The 19,191-nt window shown below is 44.1% G+C and overlaps 1 protein-coding gene across 2 annotated transcripts in view; it reads right to left on the reverse strand.

Moving 5' to 3' along the window:
- Positions 1-19,191, reverse strand: part of ccdc180 (coiled-coil domain containing 180) — a 142,607-nt gene that overhangs the window by 105,634 nt on the left and 17,782 nt on the right. For both annotated transcript variants that reach the window (XM_039762604.1, XM_039762605.1), the window contains 4 exons: positions 18,006-18,095; positions 15,396-15,586; positions 10,967-11,055; positions 30-139 (listed from right to left, as the gene is read on the reverse strand). In XM_039762604.1, coding sequence (XP_039618538.1) covers positions 30-139; positions 10,967-11,055; positions 15,396-15,586; positions 18,006-18,065 — 450 coding nt within the window. In that variant the 5' untranslated portion in view covers positions 18,066-18,095. The remainder of the gene's footprint in view (positions 1-29; positions 140-10,966; positions 11,056-15,395; positions 15,587-18,005; positions 18,096-19,191) is intronic.

Raw genomic sequence — 19,191 nt, forward strand, 5'->3', positions numbered from 1 at the left:
TCTGGCACAAACGGGTGGCGTCGACGTACCCCGCTGAGCAGAGTGAGCTCCTCGTGTAAGCTGTCCACGGTCTTCTCGTGGGTCTGCTGCTTCCTCTCCTGCCATCTCTCAATGATGTCTGAGCCGCACTTCTCTGAAACTTGATATATAAGATAAAAGAAAATCAGAAGACGACGAATCCGGTTTTATGAACAAGTCTGAGTCGAAAACGGACGTCTCCTCTGCACAGCCTTTAATGGGGTTGCTGGTACAAGTAAGGAGAAGAACAAAATCAAAAGAAATAACCTGGAGAAGAAAGAGAGTGAGCGTGAGAGTGAGCTCGAGAGAGAGGTGAGACCCCCAGCAGGACACTGTAGAAGCAAGAAGGAGACCACTCTGTGGAGTGACTCTAAAGGAGCAGAAGCATAACTTGTAGCACCAATCCACCCGGGACATTGGCAAAGTCAAGACCGTCACAGATGAAAACCTCCAAGTCCTTCCGGGACATAGTCGCCATCTTGAAACGGTGCTATACCTCACGAACATCTCGAAAAATGAATTTGCACATCCAATGATACCAAGGGACCAGTACCAATGGTTACCACTGAAGAAGTCGAATGTACCACCAGGAAGATAAAGAAGGGCAAAATGACAGGACCTGATGACGACTCAGCCGACATTTGGAAAATGCTTACCCAGAGATGTCAATGGGTCAGCATCTGAGTATATGGAGACACTGGTGAAGTGCTATACTCCTACTCACCCACTCAGGTCTATCAGGGAATAGCATCTGAGTTAGGTGGCATCAAGTCTCAATCCCCACTCTTTTCCTATGTAGTTCCTAGTTGGCAGAACGGGCTGCCCACCTCCATCTGTATTGCCAACTCCCTCAATGCGTTCTGTGAATATCCGTCAACCTGATGAAGAGCAGAGAGGGGTTGGGAGCCTGTGCTTATAGCACACTGCCGCGCCCACCACACAACGAACCACCTGGATTGGTACCCGAATGTAACGGGTGACAACTCAGCACCACACTGGAACACCGTGAGGGTTTTTATGGTGGCTGGAGTGCCAATTGTGCCACCAAACGCCAGAGTTTTCCCTGTATGTTGGAGGACCTGCTTGCAGACTGACGTCATACCCAGGACAGAGCAGTGGCCTTACTCAGGGGTCCAACGGGGTAGAGTCACTTTGGGCGTTCAGGGGATTTGAACTGACAAACAGCGCAGATCTGTAGCCTCAGAGCTGCCACCCTAACACATGAATTGATGAAAGAAGAAAAAAAGCTTTGCAATATTTTATATTCTTGGTTAACTGCTGTAGTGAGTGGATGAGTAGGAATTTTATCAAACTAAATAAGGAGAAAACAGAAATTTTAGTGATTGGCAATAATGGATCTAATGAGGTTATTAGAAATAAACTTGATGCATTAGGATTAAAAGTCAAGACGGAGGTAAAGAATTTAGGGGTAACTATTGACTCTGACTTGCATTTTAAATCCCATAATAATCAGATCACTAGGACAGCATTTTTTTTCACTTAAGAAATATAACAGAAGTTAGATCTCTTATCTGCGGTGGGTTGGCACCCTGCCCAGGATTGGTTCCTGCCTTGTGCCCTGTGTTGGCTGGGATTGGCTCCAGCAGACCCCCGTGACCCTGTATTGGGATTCAGCGGGTTAGAAAATGGATGGATGGATGGCTAGATCTCTTATATCATTGAAAGATGTTGAGAAATCAATCCACACTTTTGTTTTCAGTCGACTAGATTACTGTGACGCACTCCTCTCAGGACCACCAAAAAAAGACATCAATTCATTACAACGAGTGCAGAATGGAGCTGCTAGAATCCTAACTAGGAAAAGAAAATCCGAGCACATCACACCAGTCTGAGCGTCACTACACTGGTTACCTGTGTCATTTAGAATTGACTTTAAAACACGGCTTATGGTTTACAAAGCCTTCAATAATCTGCTCCATCTTATATATCGGAGTGTCTGACATCCAAATCATAACCTTAAATCTTCAAATGAGGGTCTGCTTAGAATTCCAAGAGTTAAACTTAAAAGAAGTGGTGAGGCGGGCGGGCAGGTGGCCTTCTGCTGTTATGCACCTCAAATCTGGAATGGCTAACCGATAGAAAGTCACCAGGCTGATACAGAAGAGCACTTTAAATAACTGCTGAAAACTCATTACTTTAACATGGCTTCCTCAGAGCTTCATTTTAGTTTAATCCTGATGCTTTGTATATTCAATGAATTATCATTATCATTGCTGGTGGCTCCGTAATCCTTACTAGCCCCTACTTTCTCTGTTGTTCTCTTTCCAGTTTTCATGTGGTCCTGATCTGTGCCACCACCACCAGATCAAAGCACTGTGATGTTCCTACATTGATGGATTAAAGGCCAGAGGTCCATGTGACCGTCATCATCAAGTTCTTCCATGAGAATCCTGAATACCAGGAGGACTGATTGAGGTCCATTTATGTGAGGTAGACTACCTAGAGGGGGCTGGGTGGTCTTGTGGCCTGGGACCCCCAACAGATTTTATTTTTTCTCCAGATGTCTGGAGTTTTTTTTTGTTTTTTCTGTCCTCCCAGGCCATCAGACCTTACTTTTATTCTGTGTTAATTAGTGTTCCCTAATTCTATTTTCTTATTTGTCCTTTGTTCTCTTTCTTCATCATGGAAAGCACTTTAAGCTCCATCATTTGTATGAAAATGTGCGACAGAAATAAATGGTGGTGTTGTCGATTGTAAATATACGAGTTATTCCATCTTTTCACTTGTGACAATCACCTTTTGTTACCCGTCCTATTACTCAGGCCTCAGCCTACTGTTACTTCATTACAGTAAAACCTTGGACTGCGAGTGACTTGGCCTGCAAGTGTTTTGCAAGACGAGAAAAAATTTGTAATAAATTTTAACTTGATAAACGAGTGAGGTCTTGCAATACGAGAAGTACGTTCTGTGAACGCGGCCGCTCCTGCGAAACCCCCTCTTAAAAAGTGATACAACGACAGACAAACTCAGCTTTTCACCTCCTCTTTGCCGGATCAGCTGCTTGCCTGCCGCGTGATCTGCAGCTCACGAGGGGCTTCGAACATTTAAAAGACAGCACCGCGGCTGTCCTAGTGTCTCACTGCCTTGTCTCTCTTCCCCCAGACATCCTCCCGAGCCGCCGCACCCCTTTGAGGAGGAAGATTTTGTGTTCTTTTGATCGAGAGCCGGCGAGCTGTGGCGACCGGTTCTGTCACTGCGCCCGGATCGCTCCTGAAAGACACTTACGTTTATTCCGCCAGTATTTGAATAAAGTTTCTGTGCGACTTTGTGACCCAAGCGTGACATGTATACACGCTTTGTCTGCTGAGTGTCACATGATCACAGCTGAGCCGATGGTGGCTCTCGCTCCCTCGCTGTGGGATTGTGGGTAGTCGTCTCCCATGCTCAGTCTCAGTCGGTGTGCCTCACTCATATAGTCAGCACCCGTACGAGTGTATACCCGATACTAAAGCACTGTGACCGTGTGTGTGTGCGTGACAATTCTTTTCAATGGTGAAGTGCAGGTTAAATTGTTTTATATATTTTACTTTATATTTTGTACTAGCAAAATACCCGCGTTTCGCAGCGGAGAAGTAGTGTGTTAAAGAAGCAATGAAAAGAAAAGGAAACATTTTGAAAATAACGTAACCTGATTGTCAATGTAATTGTTTTGTCACTGTTGTGAGTGATGAGTGTTGTTGTCATATATATATATATATATATATATATATATATATATATTTACACACACACACAAACATATATATATATATATATATATACATATCTATACATATACACATATATATCTACATATATACACACACATACATACACACACATACATACATACACACACATATATACACACAAATACATATATATATATATATATATACATACATACACACACACATATATAAGCATATACAGTATATACATATACATACATATCTACATATATACACACACAGCTATTTCGTATCAGTGCAATACGCTGCTTGTTAAAACGGTTGACTCCCGCTCTTACGTGCAATAACAAATCAAATCATTCAGTTGTCTTTGCTCAGATGTCATTTTAGAGCTGGACGCCTGGCATCTTTTTTTGGCCACAAGTTCGTTTCTGTTTGCTGTGAAGTTCTGTGTTGTGGAGATTCTCAGGATGGACTGCAGGTGCTCATCAGTGAGGCGACTCCTGTGTGCTGTTTTGTTAGTCTTTATCACTGAGAAGAGCTTCTCACACAGATATGTGCTACCAAACATGCACAAGGTTCGAGCCGCATGTAGACGGACTTTTTTTGTTCTTCAAAGTCACCAAAGCGCCGTGCAAACTCAGTGCGCAATAACTCTAGTAAGCGGTAAGTGTTCGGCAAGGCAGCTGAAGCGCTGCATTATGGGATCTGTAGTTTATTGTGTTACCAGCGCTTCATATACCGGGCTTTAATAACAATAATACAGTATATAAAATGATCTCGGGCGGATATAATTACGCGGGCGGATGTGGCCATGCCCTTGAGTTTGACACATATGGACTAAATAGAACTTGAAAAGATATGTTTTTTCAAATGTGATCGCAATTCAGATAGAGTTGACGCACTACAGCCTGCATCCTCCCTCGCTCTTACTTTTTTACCGTTCATCTAATGAATACACTGAGTATGGCTTTACCAAAACAATCATTGATGGCGAATAAAGTATCCATTATTCGAGTATGTAGATCGGGTTATATATATATACATATATATATATATACCCGTGTATCGCAGCGGAGAAGTAGTGTGTTAAAAAGGTAGAAAAAGAAAAGGGAACATTTTAAAAATAACGTAACATGACTGTCAATATACAGTATTTGTTTTGTGAGTGTTACTGAGTGTTGCTGTCATCAAGGATTTGATTATCATTATTTCTTTCAATCAGGTTCGTATTTGTAGGATGTGTTGTGTTCAAGTTACATTCCGTGTTTGTCAATCGTTGTAAAGATGACAGGTTTCATTCATCGATTCGTTTCTTACTGCATCAATAAACAGCTCGTCTTCTTCTTTATCTGAGACCTGACACACTGCATGCACGGGTTTTTACACTGTCTTCCTTTAGCGGGACATTGACTTTTTCCAATGTGTGCTTTGTTTCCGCAGTAGCTGGATTTATGAATATGCTTATCAGACGCTTCATATTTTTGCTGCCTTTTCAATTGTGTAATTCGGTTTTGTTCAGGCTCTTTGGAACTGTTGACTTTTATCTGTGCACTGCGTCAGTTCACGTGAGCCACTCGGTGTACTTGCATCGAAGGTTCCCAGCTGTGCTGGTGCCATCTCCTGCTATGTCCATGGCTGTATTTAATGTTACCTTAGTCCTGGCACTTAAAACTTTCTCTCGCAGTTTCGCTGAGTTTGTGTCAAACACCACCCTGACCATCTCATCTTCCTCTCCATAAGCACAGTCCTTCACCCGTGAATATTTACCCGTGGCAGTTTGCTATTGGATTGCCGCTGACGGACGGCCTTATATGGGCAGGCACTAAATTACAAGCGCCAGCGGCAGCCTGTCTATGAACTTAATTTAAAGTGTAGGTTTACACTGTGCTTTGTTTCAGTAGCAGAACTCATGAATATGGTTGTATATGTCACTTTCGCTTCGCTTCTTATTGTTTCGCTGCCTTCTCAATTATATAATGCATGTTTTCTTCAGCGCTTTTTTGAGGTCTTCCTGGTTTTCTATGTACTGCGTGATTACGTGGGAGGCGTGATGATGTCACACAAAACTCCGCCCCACGGCGTTGAAGCTCATCTCCATTACAGTAAATGGAGAAAAACTGCTTCCAGTTATGACCATTACGCGTAGAATTTCGATATAAAACCTGCCCAACTTTTGTAAGGAAGCTGTAAGGAATGAACCTGCCAAATTTCAGCCTTCCACCCACACGGGAAGTTGGAGAATTAGTGATGAGTCAGTGAGTGAGTGAGTGAGGGCTTTGCCTTTTATTAGTATAGATTAATTATTTTTCTATGAATATTTTTGGGTTGTGGAATGAATCATTTGAGTTTCCATTATTTTTTATGGGGAAATTCGCTTTGATATACGAGGGCTTTGGATTGCAAGCACGTTTAAGGAACGAATTACACTCACAAACCAAGGCACCACGCTATTTACGTCTCTTGTGAGTCGCTTTGGAAAAAAAAGCAAATAAATGTAAATGTGAAACGTTAAGACTGCAAGGACGCTGAGGTCCTTACGATAATATTCAAGAGAGCCTGGCACCCCAAACATGGACGGCTAGCACGACGACACCAATCTGGAAGGGCAAATGCACAAATAATACAGTAGAGTCTCGCTTATCCGACATTAACGGGCCGGCAGAATGTTGGATAATGGCAGGTGTTAAGAAAAAGCCTATTAAACGTCAAACTATGTTAGAATTTTACACATTATGAACCTAATAATCATGTTTAACAACAAAACAAGAGAATAAATTAACTGAAAAAATGAACTTACAGTTACAGAACTGTCTGAAGTTAAATACAGCATGTACCGTACTTAAAAAGTTCAGTCCTGTGATGATTGAAAGACATTTTTGATCGTAGTCTGCTTTACTACACTGTGTGTGTCTTTCAGGATTGACTTTAAAATACTGCTTATGGTTTATAAAGCCTTAAATAATCTCGCCCCATCTTATATATCGGAATGCCTGACACCTTATATTCCAAATCGTAACCTCAGATCCTCAATTGAGTGTCTCCTTAGAATTCCAAGAGCTAAACTTAAAAGAAGTGGTGAGGCGGGCAGGCAGCCTTCTGCTGTTATTCACCTCAAATCTGGAATAGCCTGCCAATAGGAATTCACCAGGCTGATACAGTAGAGCAGTTTAAAACACGGCTGAAAACACATTACTGTAACGTGGCCTTCTCATAACTTCACTTTAACTTAATCCTGATACTCTGTATGTTCAATTCTTCATAATTAACTATTCACAGTGGCTCTAAAATCCATACTGACCCCTACTCTCTCTTCTGTTTCTTTTTCCGGTTTCTTTGTGGTGGCAGCCTGCGCCACCTCCACCTCCACCTACTCAAAGCTTCATGATGCTCCAACATTGATGGACTGAAAGCCAGAAGTCTACGTGACCATCATCATCAGGTCCTTCCATGAGAACCCTAAATACAAAGAGGACTGTTTGACTTATGTTAGGTAGATTGCCCAGAGGGGACTGGACGGTCTCGTGGTCTTGAACCCCTACAGATTTTATTTTTTCTCCAGCCTTTGGAGTTTTTTGTTTTTCTGTCCACCCTGGCCATCGGACCTTACTTATTCTATGTTAATTAATGTTGACTTATGTTTATTTTTTATTGTGTCTTCTATTTTTCTATTCATTTTGTAAAGCACTTTGAGCTACATTTTTTTGTATGAATATGTGCTATAGAAATAAATGTTGATTGATTGATTGACTGACGAGTGCCGTGTCTTCGCTGTCAAGTCTCGCCACCTTTGCAGCCTCATTATGTCGATTCCTGTAGCTTCTTCTTGTTGCTCAGTGTAATTAATTGCAGTTTCTAGAGCCTTAACTCCGTCACTCAGATAGTCAACATCCGTACGAGCGTACAGTATACTGTTTACTACAGCATTGTGCCTGCGCCACCTCCACCTACTCAGAGCTTCATGAGGCTCCAACAATGATGGACGGATTAAAAGGCAGAATTCTACGTGACCATCATCATCAAGCCTTTCCGTGAGAACCCTAAATCCAAAGAGGACTGTTTCATTGATGTTAGGTAGAATGCCCAGAGGGGACTGGTCAGGGGGTCTCGTGGTCTGGAATCCCTACAGATTTTATTTTTTCTCCAGCCGTCTGGAGTTTTTTTTTTTGTTTTTTCTGTCCCCCTTGGCCCCTCTTATTCGATGTTAATTAATGTTGACTTAGTTTGTTTTCTTATTGTGTCTTTTATTTTTCTATTCTTTAATATGTAAAGCACTTTGAGCTACTGTGTGTATGAAAATGTGCTCTAGAAATAAATGTTGTTGTTGTGCTGTGAAGTGCGAGTCCCCGTCTTGCACCCGAAAACCCGAAGCCGACTCTCAGTACTTTTAGCAACACCAGCTTTATTCAGCTTGAAACAGCAACAGCGCGGTTACTTATTTTAGCGGGATCTGCCATTCTCCGATACACAGACACGGCAGTCAGTAACACTGTGCCCTGCACACTTATCATGTCGCTTGTTCCTTGTATCACCCATTGATGGCGGGCGCTTTATAGCATGTCTGCGATCTTTTAGGGTTGGCCTTTATGGGAGCCTGCGGTTGCTTTGGGACGCTTTTCTGGGTGTCGTCCCGTTGGGTGGAATCTCACAAGAGTTTAGAAACTCGCTCACACCAGCCAGGATTCTTTTCAAAGGTTAAAGTGCAGGTTAATTTGCTTTATGTATTTTTACTTCCTATTTTGTACTAATAATTTTTATATGAATAGTTTTGGTTTGTGGAACAAATCATCTGAGTTTCCATTATTTCTTATGGGGAAATTCGCTTTGATATACGAGTGCTTTGGACTTCAAGCACATTTCCAGAATGAATTGTGCTCGCAAACCGAGGTTCCACTGTAATTAGCTGCAGTAGAGTCGGGAGCAACAAAAAAGAGACTACGCTCACGCTCGCAACTTGCAGTTCTTGTTGCCGATTGATGAGTTTTCTTGTGGTGGGACGTCAGATAATGCGGAATGTTGGATAAGCGAAGGTAAGATAAGCGAGACTCTACTGTAATCGACACGATGCAGAACTTCAGGCGAGCCTCTGACACATCGTCACCATCGCCCCTCACTAATTTGGGGTTATCAAAGGCAGAGGGACAATGGATGTCACACACACTGCACGCCTACTAGTGGAGCGGCATCGAGAAAAGAACAAAGCGATGCAAATGGCATTCCTGGATTTGTGAAAAGCCTTTGATCGTGTCCCCCCACAAGCTCATCTGGGTAGCCCTGTGTTTCAATGGCCGAGGCTTAAGCACGGTGGAACCAACTCTTCCACTACGCCGCCGCCACCACCACCACCACCACTGGCGTGTCAGGCTCAGTTAGAACTTTGCCAGCATTTGTTATCTGGATTGACGGGGGGTGAAGTCCATCAGGGCTCGGCATTGTCACCAATGCATTGTTCTTCAGCCTCTGCGTGGACAGACAATCAGAGCCGACATCCCTGGACACTGCTCTACACCACAGGTGGGCAATGTCAGTCCTGGGGGGCCGTAGTGGCTGCAGGTTTCCATTCCAACCAACCCATCTGCTTAATTAGACTACCAATCCTTGACAATCTCAGTCGTCATTTCATTTTATGGCTTCTTCGTCTGCAATGTTAGGTTTTTATATCGTAGATTTTGTTCCCCTTCCAAGGATGTCATCCAAAAAATGTGAAGCCTAAAACAGATCATTTTCAAGTCCGCCTCTGTGATTTATTTAACCTAATAGTGCCCGATGAATCCACACAGTAAGATGGAGAACTGCTGGCATTTGTGTCTTATTGCTAATAAGGAGCCATTAAAAACACTGAAGGCAGCTACTTAAGACAGAAACAAGCAGTTGAGAGACCACTGAAATGAAGCATCCAAATGTCACTTGAGCAGTAAGGGGGCTTCATCGGCAATAATTGACTTTGTGTTAAGAAACTGAGGTGGAACAAAAACCTGCAGCCACTGCAGCCCACCAGGACTGACGCTGCCCACCCCTACTCTGCACAGATGACTCCGCACTCAGAGAGGAAACACAGCCAGGCCTCACTTGAGGGCCACACGCAGCAATGGAAGACACACCTCGAGTACAACCTCAGGAAGACCTCAAACAGAAGGCTCCATATGCGCTCACACACAAGAACTCACAAAAGTCGTCGATTTCAAGTACCTTGGCTTGATCGTCTGTTCAAATGGCAACACCCTCTCGGATACCTGAGCTAAAGTCAACCTGGTATGGTTTTAAGGGGCACCACGTCACAGGCGTCCGTCGTGACCACAAGATGCCGATGTATCTTAGATTTACAAGACTGTCATCTGACCAGTCGCCATGTGCAGAGCGGAGTGCTGGTCACAGTCTGCAAAGCAGAAACAAATGAGGCACATGATGGAGACGCGCAGGCTAGTCACTGGGCCTCACGTCATGAATGAAGACGCACGTAGGATCGATGAACATCTCCAATGGTGTGGACGTGTTATCTGTAGTGACGACGACTCGGTTGAGCTGAGCCCACAGGACAAACAGCCAAAGTGCTGGCCTGACTGGCTGAAAGATGACTTGTGACAAGCCAGCGTCACCCCAGAGGATATCCAAGACCAGAAAAAATGGTGACTGTCATGTTCAACAGCGGACCGTGTGCGTGCGTGCCGGACAAACACTAGGATGAAAAGAATTTTATCTCAGGGAGACACGGTGACGGAGAGGTTACCAAACTCCCAGTAAACCACAACCTTCTTTCTGAGGGCCTTAGTGGGCTCTTCTGATCCTGGTGTGATGTCACCACACACGTCAATACCAAAGAGAACACCAGAGCAGAGACATCTGCGGTTTCAAAAAGACGGTCAGGTTCACCTGCAGACTCCCTAGTCGTTGACACCCGATTGTAGTTTGGTGATTAATAGAGGGGTGGACTTTTCCTATGTGACAAATCTGCACTGCTGTCCATTTTGATTGTAACGATGAAATACACCATGACTGCTGGATGTGTCAGTGGTGCAAGAAGATCACTTTCAAATGTAGGACCTGTTTACGTGATGTTTGCCTGTTCAAATATGTTGAAAAAGCCAACCATTTCCAAGGGGTGCCCTTATTTTTTCACACGAGAGTAAGAGGGGCTTTGTGTAACCATGACAACCAAACCTTTTGTGTGGTGATCAGAAATGAGCGCAAAGCAAATGAAATGACACTCAGGAGACGCTGGAGGAGGACCCCCTCGCTTCTCGCACTGCCATACTTACCAATGACGTCATCCAGACCATGGACTTCTTGCTCCGCTAACTTCTTTTGTTTTTTACGGGCAACTTTTAGGGTTGTTAAAGGCTCCTCTCTGAAAAACACAACAAAGCAACTCAAAAACTGCACAGCAAGTTAGGGGGCAGAAATGACAATCGGGGCTGACTGACTCCTCCATCACGAGGCCATCTCAAATTCAAACTGAAAGACGCCAGTAATTTATGGCCACAGGGTGGACACGAGTCAGAAGGACGTGAGCCGCGGAGCCCCCAGTCGAAAGGCTCTTTGGTTTATCAGGTCTGCTTTAGTCTTCGCCCCACACAGTGGATTCAGAAAGTCTTTGGACCCTTTCACTTTCTGCACGCGTTACTGTGCCGCAGACTTCAAATGAATACATTTGCCATTTCTGCCAATCAACTTCCACTCAATAACCGTAATGACAAAGTGAAAATGTAACCAGAAGGGTCCACAGATTTATTAAAAATCACAAACTGAAATCTTTTATTCCTAGAAGTATTCGGGCTCTCCACATTCTGCTAAGGTGCATCTTGTTTGCTTGGATTCTCCATGAGATGTTCCTAGAACTTGACTGGAGTCCACCTGCGTCACACTGAACATCATTTGGAACGGAACATGTGGACCCGCGTATAAAAATTCCTACAATTCACACTTCATGTCAGGACAAAATCAAAGTCATTAAGTCCAAGGACCTCTCGGTAGACCTCCATGATCAAATGGTGGTGAGGAGATGGATCAGGGTTAGGGGATCAAACCGTGTCTAAAGCGTTGAGTGCTCCTGGGAGCACAGTGGCCTGAAGAACTGTGAAAAGGAAGAACCATCAGGACTCTTCAAAGACAAACTGAGTAAACAGGCAAGGTGACCAAGAACTCAATGGTCACCCTAACAGAGCTTCAGAAGTCCCCTGCTGAGAGAGGAGAACCAGTCATAAGGACAATCTCAGCATCAATCAGGAGTTTATGGTAGAGTGGCTAGATGGAAGCCACTCTCGAGTAAAAGGCATGTGACATTTGAAAGGACTCTGAGAGCATATGGAGAAAGTGTCTTTGGTCTGATGAGACAAAACCTGAACTCTCTGAGCAGGACCCCCTGGTGAAGACCAGGCACTGCTTGCTCATCACCTGCCTAATGCCATCCCTAGAGTAAAGCAAGATGGTGGCAGCATCAACTTCTGGGGACAGGGAGACTGGTCCAAATTGAAGAAGGGATTAAAGCAATCAAATACAGATAAGACCTTCAAGAATACATGCTTCAGAGGGCATGCCACCTCAGATTGGGGCAACAGTTCAATGTCCCAAAGCAGACAGCCAAGAAAGTGCTGGAAGTGGCTTTGGGACAAGTCTCGGAGTGTCCTTAAGTGGAACATCTGTGGAGAGACCTGAAGATGGCAGTCCACAAATGCTTCCCATCCAGTGTGACGGAGCTGAAGAGGATCTGCCTGAAAGAAATGCATAAAGTGCCCAAATCCTGGAGTGCAAAGCTTGCAGAGACTTACCCAAAAAGATGGAATTGCTGCCAAAGGGGCTTCTACCAAAGATGCAGTTAAGGGCCTAATGTCTTCTATGAGGGAGAGATGTCAGTTTGTGATGTTTTAATAAATTTGCCAGCCCTTCTAAAACCATTTTCACTTTGTCATTATGGGTCCACTTCAGAAGTCTAGCATGTGCAGAGAGTGACGGGTTCTGAAGACTTTCTCAATGCACAGTATGAGGACGTGAGCTCAGTCCACAGACGTGGTGGGCACCGTTATAGAATCGTAACACCTTTTTCAGAATTGGAATTGTTCTTTTTTTTTAAGTTATTGTACACAATGTTTTGTAAATTGAATTTTTCCAGGTATTCAATGCCCTCGGACGTTTTCACATTTTGTTGTCATACAGCAGCGAATTTCAATGGATGGAATTTGCCTTTTTCAGCACTGATCAACAGAAGGCAACTCTTCAATGTCAAAGTGAAACTGGCCTAAATAAATTACCGATATAAAACATTAAATCATTTTTTGCATAACAAAAACACAACACATCACAGCCAACTGGTTTTCAGAATCTCATCATTAGCTTGGTGGAGGTCACCTGTCTGGTGGAAGCTTCAGCTTGTGCCGAGTCAGTAGGGTGGCCTAACCTACACAATGAAGACCAAGGAACACACCAAGGAGCTCCATGAAGAGCAGAAGTCAGACAAGAAAATCTCTGAATGTCCAGTTACATCAACCATAAAGAAATGGAAAGAGCACAGCAGAGCTGGACTGTAACTACTACTACTGACCTACTGTATGCAAACGTTAAAGACGTTAAAGACGCATACAGCGCCACCCCACTGCCTGCGCTTGGGAAAGCAGATCATAACCTGGTTCTGCTTCAGCCTCACTACAAACCAAGAGTGAGGGCGCTACCTACAAGCACATGCTCATTCAGGAAGTGGTCCTCTGAGGCAGAGCAGGCTCTGAGAGACTGGAACTACGGACTGGGATATCCTGCAGGGGTCACATAGTGAGAACATTGAGGAGGTTGTTGACTGCACTACTGACTACATCAACTTTTGTATGGACATTGTAGTTCCAGTAAGAACAGTACGCTGCTATGCTAACAACAAGCCATGGATTACAAGAGACCTCAAGGGCCTTTTGAACCAGAAGAAAAGGGCTTTTAAAGGTGATGATCAGCATGAGCTCAAGGAGAAGGAGAAGGAACTCTGAGTCCAGCTCAGGGCAGTGAAGGAGCAGTACAGGAGAAAGCTGGAGCAGAAGTTGCAGAACAACAGCATGAAGGAAGTGTGGGATGGGATGAAGATCATCACTGGCTGCAGCTCGAAGTGGGGTGCCACCATCGAGAGAGACGTGGAGAGAGCAAACCTGATGAACAACTTCTTTAACAGGTTTGACCACCCTAACCCACTCTCACCTCGGAGTACTGCACCCTCCACCCATCCTTCTGCTGTTATCAGTATAGGAGAGACATCCTCACCCACAATTACAGCAGCCCAGGTGAGCAGAGAGCTGAGGAGACTTCGTGCCAGCAAAGCAGCAGGTCCAGATGGGAGTATCTCTACGACTGCTGAAGGTCTGTGCGCTGGAACTGACGAGTCCTCTAAAGCGCATCTTCAACCTGAGCCTGGAACAGAGGAGAGTCCCGAGGCTTTGGAAAACATCTTGTATCACCCCAGTCCCAAAGGTATCACGTCCTAGTGAGCCGAACGACTTCCGGCCTGTCGCTCTGACGTCACATGTGATGAAGACCATGGAGCGGCTGCTGCTTCACCACCTGAGGCCACAGGTCCGCCACACCCTCAACCCTCTGCAGTTCGCATACCAGGAGAAGGTGGGAGTGGAGGATGCCATCATCTACATGCTACACTAATCCCTCTCCAACTTGAACAGAGGCAGTGGTGCAGTAAGAATTCTGTTTCTGGACTTTCCTCTAGCGCCTTCAACAACATCCAACCTCTGCTCCTCAGGGACAAGCTGACAGAGATTGGAGTAGACTCACACCTGTTGGCATCGGTGGATCGTGGACTATCTTACAGACAGACCTCAGTATGTGCGTCTCAGGAACTGCAGGTCTGACATTGTGGTTCTATTGTAGGCACACAGCTGGACAGTTTGACATCCGTGGCAGAGCGACGGGCGCTGAGCAGACTCCTGTCAGTCATGGAGAATCCACTGAACAGGATCATCTCCAGACAGAGGAGCAGCTTCAGCGACAGACTGAGGAGACCCCACACTATGCGACTCTTCAATTCCACCCGGGGGAGTAAATGCTAACATTACTAAGTTATTGTCTACTTTTACATGCATTGTTATCACTCTTTAATTTAATATTGTTTCTTTGTATCAGTATACTGCTGCTGGATTATGTGAAATTCCCCTTGGGATTAATAAAGTAACTGTCTTATCAATCTTATAAAAGGAGCCACCTTACAACCAGTCAGGAAGTGGAGGACAAAGCCTGTGAGGAGGAGGAGTGGAGTCGACAGAAACAGAGAGAGAGGGACAGAGGAAGCTTTATCATTTCATCTGTTATTTATAGCCACCTTATGCAGTTCAGGGTTGTCTTTGGTGCTTTCTGTAATGCGCTGTGTTGTGGGGAGCAAAAGAAAAAGGCTACCCCACTTAGATAAAGGTGTGCTGTTTAGCAAGACTCGTGTCTCAGCCTGTCTGTGTCGGGGTTTGGGGAGCGGTACGCCCCCCCCCCCCCCCTTGGTGGTCCACACATCAAAGACTCTTTTCCTGTTGATCGCTGCCAAAAAAAGACAAATTCAATCTACCGGGACTCAGTGATATGTAAAAAAAACGTGAAAACATCCGAGGAGGAGAAGATGCTTATAGGCGCAGAACACCAATCAATTTACAAAGCACGTTTGAAACTTGAGCCCAAAAATTGGACAAAATGGCAAAGTAAAATAACATTTCACGCTACCCATTGATCTCCTGGATTTCCACCGAGCTGTCGGTCGGCAGGCTCTGCGCCCAGATGAAGTTGGCCTGTGACGGGTTTGTCCGTCCTCCCGTTCCGAGGGTCTCCGTAGAGGGGACATTCCTGCCATTCAGAGTGAAGCTGCGGGGGATGCGTTTCTTTCTTGCTTCCTCGAGGGTCTTCACCAATTGGACCTAAAAATGAATCAATAAATCAATCACAGATGTTTTTTACACATACAAGAATCTGGCAACACCTTGAACAATGTCCTACCCATAATGCATCTATGAATCACATACTGTTATGTAACAAGATCTTAGGAAGAGTCTCTTTTGGTCTTAATCAGTAAGGGTGGCATATTAAGAGCTTGAGATCTGCTTGTAGAAAGAATGCTATGCTGATGCTATGGCGGAGTCAAATGATTTGCTGCTGTATATTTGGTTTTTCTGGGAGAGACAGACCAGCACGTGAAGGATATTTCTTTGGACAGTATGAATTCTCCCTGCTAAGGTGAGATGGAGGATGGACCATCTATTAACATCTTGATTTTATCCACTGCACTTCCAAAGTTTTACTGAAAAAGATCTCCATATTTACTTGTGGTGGTTATCTTGTGTTTATTCAGATTAATGTTAAATACACAAATCTTAGGAAATCCTCCCGACACATTTATGATTAATGGTAGAGATGATTGTGGGTCTGATATATAAAGCACCATATCATCTGCATATAGTGCTATCGTCCATTCGGGTCCCTTTTTGTCTCTGGTTTCCTTCATAGTTGAACAGCCAGTGGTTCAAGGGCTAAAGCAAAAAGCAATAGTGATAGAGGGCACCCCCTGTAGAGTACCTCATTCTCATCGAAAGTGCTGTGAGTTTGTGTTATTACAGTAATCCCTCGCCATATTGCACTTTGACTTTCACGGCTTCACTATCGCAGATTTTATATATAAGCATATCTAAATATATATTGCGGATTTTATACGTAAGCATATCTAAATATATATCACAGATTTTATACGTAAGCATATCTAAATATATATCGCGGATTTTATATGTAAGCATATCTAAATATATATCGCGGATTTTATATGTAAGCATATCTAAATATATATTACAGATTTTTCGCTGGTTCTCGGATTTCTGCAGACAATGTGCCTTTTAGCTTCCTGTACATGCTTCCTCAGTTGGTTTGCCCAGTTGATTTCATACAAGGGACACTATTGGCGGATGGCTGAGAAGCTACCCAATCAGAGCATGCGGTTAAGTTCCTGGGTGCTGATTGGCTCTGTGACAGAGAGCAGCATTCGATTCCACATTGCGTTAGCCAGCATCTCGTCTCGCTCATTCAGCATCAACGTGTTTTGCTGTGTGAAGTGTTAACTTTTGTGCTCTTTTGTGTTTATCTTTGTGCGTAGTCAAGTAACATTTATCTCATCGTTATTGGACAAGTCGCGTCATTGTTGGCGAGCACCCATAACTCCTTTTCTACGTACTTAGTACATGTACGTACGTTTAGCGTCACTGTACACACATTTACTGTATACTATTTTTTGCATTGTATGTATTTATTGCTGGTGGCCTGTCTATCGTAGTGGCTGTAACATACGTGATATCGGAGACACTCGATATCTTTAAAATAACATTTAGGTTTTATTTATATTTACATGTTGTAGATTTTTCATTTATGTTTAAATTACCTAATGAATTACAATGTGTTTAAAACTGTATTACCTATTAAATAAAACTCCTCAGTGGTATACAATACTACGTGTGTTTACATACATAATTTCAACAAATCGTACCTAATGATTAAGAGAATATAAAGGGTTTATGCTGTACAACTGTGTGGGAAATGTTTATAAGAGTCTTAAAATATATAAAAATAACCATATGAACACATGGTTCTTACTTTGCGGATTTTCACCTTCCACGGGGGGTTCTGAAATGCAATCCCCGCGATCGAGGAGGGGTCACTGTAATGTGGACGGAGGCTTTTCAGGTAGCGGACATCAGGGACAGACTCGGCAGACCTAGTCGACTGTTTTATGTCAGTATTCTGGTATTTACACGTTTCTCTTACATGTAATAACATTTTTTCTTGTTGAAAACAAATCAACATTTTGGGCTCTAAGGAGCTAAAATTTTCCAAAATGTTTCCAGGGCAAGTGCTGCCATCTAGCTGAAGCTTCACTAGGCCATATGGTCTGAGATTGCACTCAATGAACATCACAACATCAGAACTGTGTGTGCAATAAAATTCCGCGGGAATCGAAAACTGCCCGGTTTCCCAACTCCCAACAACCCTGACATCAAATTCTGGTTAGAAAAACTGGATGGACAGACAGGTGGCTTGGTGGACCGTCTTCGCTTTTCTATTTTCATTTTCTAGTCCTGTTCATTCTGTCCTGCCTGTCTTAGCAAAGGCACAACACTGGGGAACCCCACAGGGTCTGGGGGCTTGAACTGCTACCCGCTGTGCCCCCAACCTGCCACACTGTAAGAATGTGCGGGTTTATTAATTGGAGGGCAGACATGTTAGAAACCAACAGATAAGTGAATAGCAGGCATAAGAGAGAATAAACAATCATGGGGGTCTTCTTCACCAGAGTACCTCAGCATCGAAGATCTGCCTGTAGACCTTCCCACTCGGGACGACTCGCACTTCTCCCATTTCTCATTTAGCTGGATGATGAAGGAAAGCCTGAAGGATCAGAAGAAAAAGACAAAAAGTCAAAAGGTGGCCACCAAGTGTGGTAGCTTTAATCCTATAAAACAAATGGCACTGTGGTTACAGAGGAAGACTGGAAAGCACAGGCATCAGGGTTCAAATCAAACTCAAGTCCCTCGGTGGGTAACACTGGGCTCTGGCCGGTAAACAAGAGAGGCACTATATAATCGCTGGCCACTCCTTAGATCGTCCCACCAACCTACTGGTCATGCCATGGACACATCCACCCAGTCACACCTTTGACCAGGCGTAAGGTGTTAATGGAGGAAGGAAAATCAGAATGGGAAAGAACAATTCCTGAATTAGGATAACAACACGAGCCGTCTGTAATGATCTGGCACACAGAAACATCAGAAATGTGTAAAGACCTCAAAAAGGAAGCAAACGCCAAACTCAGCCTTCTATACTGTGCTGGGGCCACTGAGCAGGCCCCTCCCAAGACAGCCTAGCCCTAAACTCAAATGGTAGGTATCCAAAATATAAAGAGTAAAAATCTCAAAACTGTCCTAAAACGTCAAAGGGGTAAAATCTCAAATCTCCAGTTCAAGACAAGCCAAACAAAGGCAGGACGAAAAAGAACAAAAAAAAACACAAATTCACCTAAAAGCATGAAAACCAAATCTCAGTGACCAGAAATATGGACTTTCAACGGGGACAGGGGGCCAAAACCAGAAGTGCAAAATCACGGAAACAGAATAACAGCCAAAATGCAGCTGACACGCACACGGCTCTGTTTCAACTGCTGGGGACGGTCCGATCCCCCATCGGCATCATCAGGTGACACCACCCCCTTAGCTTCACCAGACCCCCAGCCTCATCAACACAACACATTGCTCCACCCCTCAGATTCTCTGGTATCCCAGCAGCATCATCAGGAGGCTCCACCCATTATGTTGTCCATCCCCAGGCTACATCATTACATGGCACCGCCCCATCAGATACTCCAATCACTCAGCAGCATCATCACATGGCTCCGCCCCTTAGGTTCTTCAGTCCGTCAGCTGCATCATCAGGAGGCTCCACCCATTATATTCTCCATCCCCCAGCTACATCATTACATGTCTCCGCC

Source organism: Polypterus senegalus, chromosome 9 (genome assembly GCF_016835505.1).
Source record: "Polypterus senegalus isolate Bchr_013 chromosome 9, ASM1683550v1, whole genome shotgun sequence".
NCBI lineage: Eukaryota > Metazoa > Chordata > Cladistia > Polypteriformes > Polypteridae > Polypterus > Polypterus senegalus.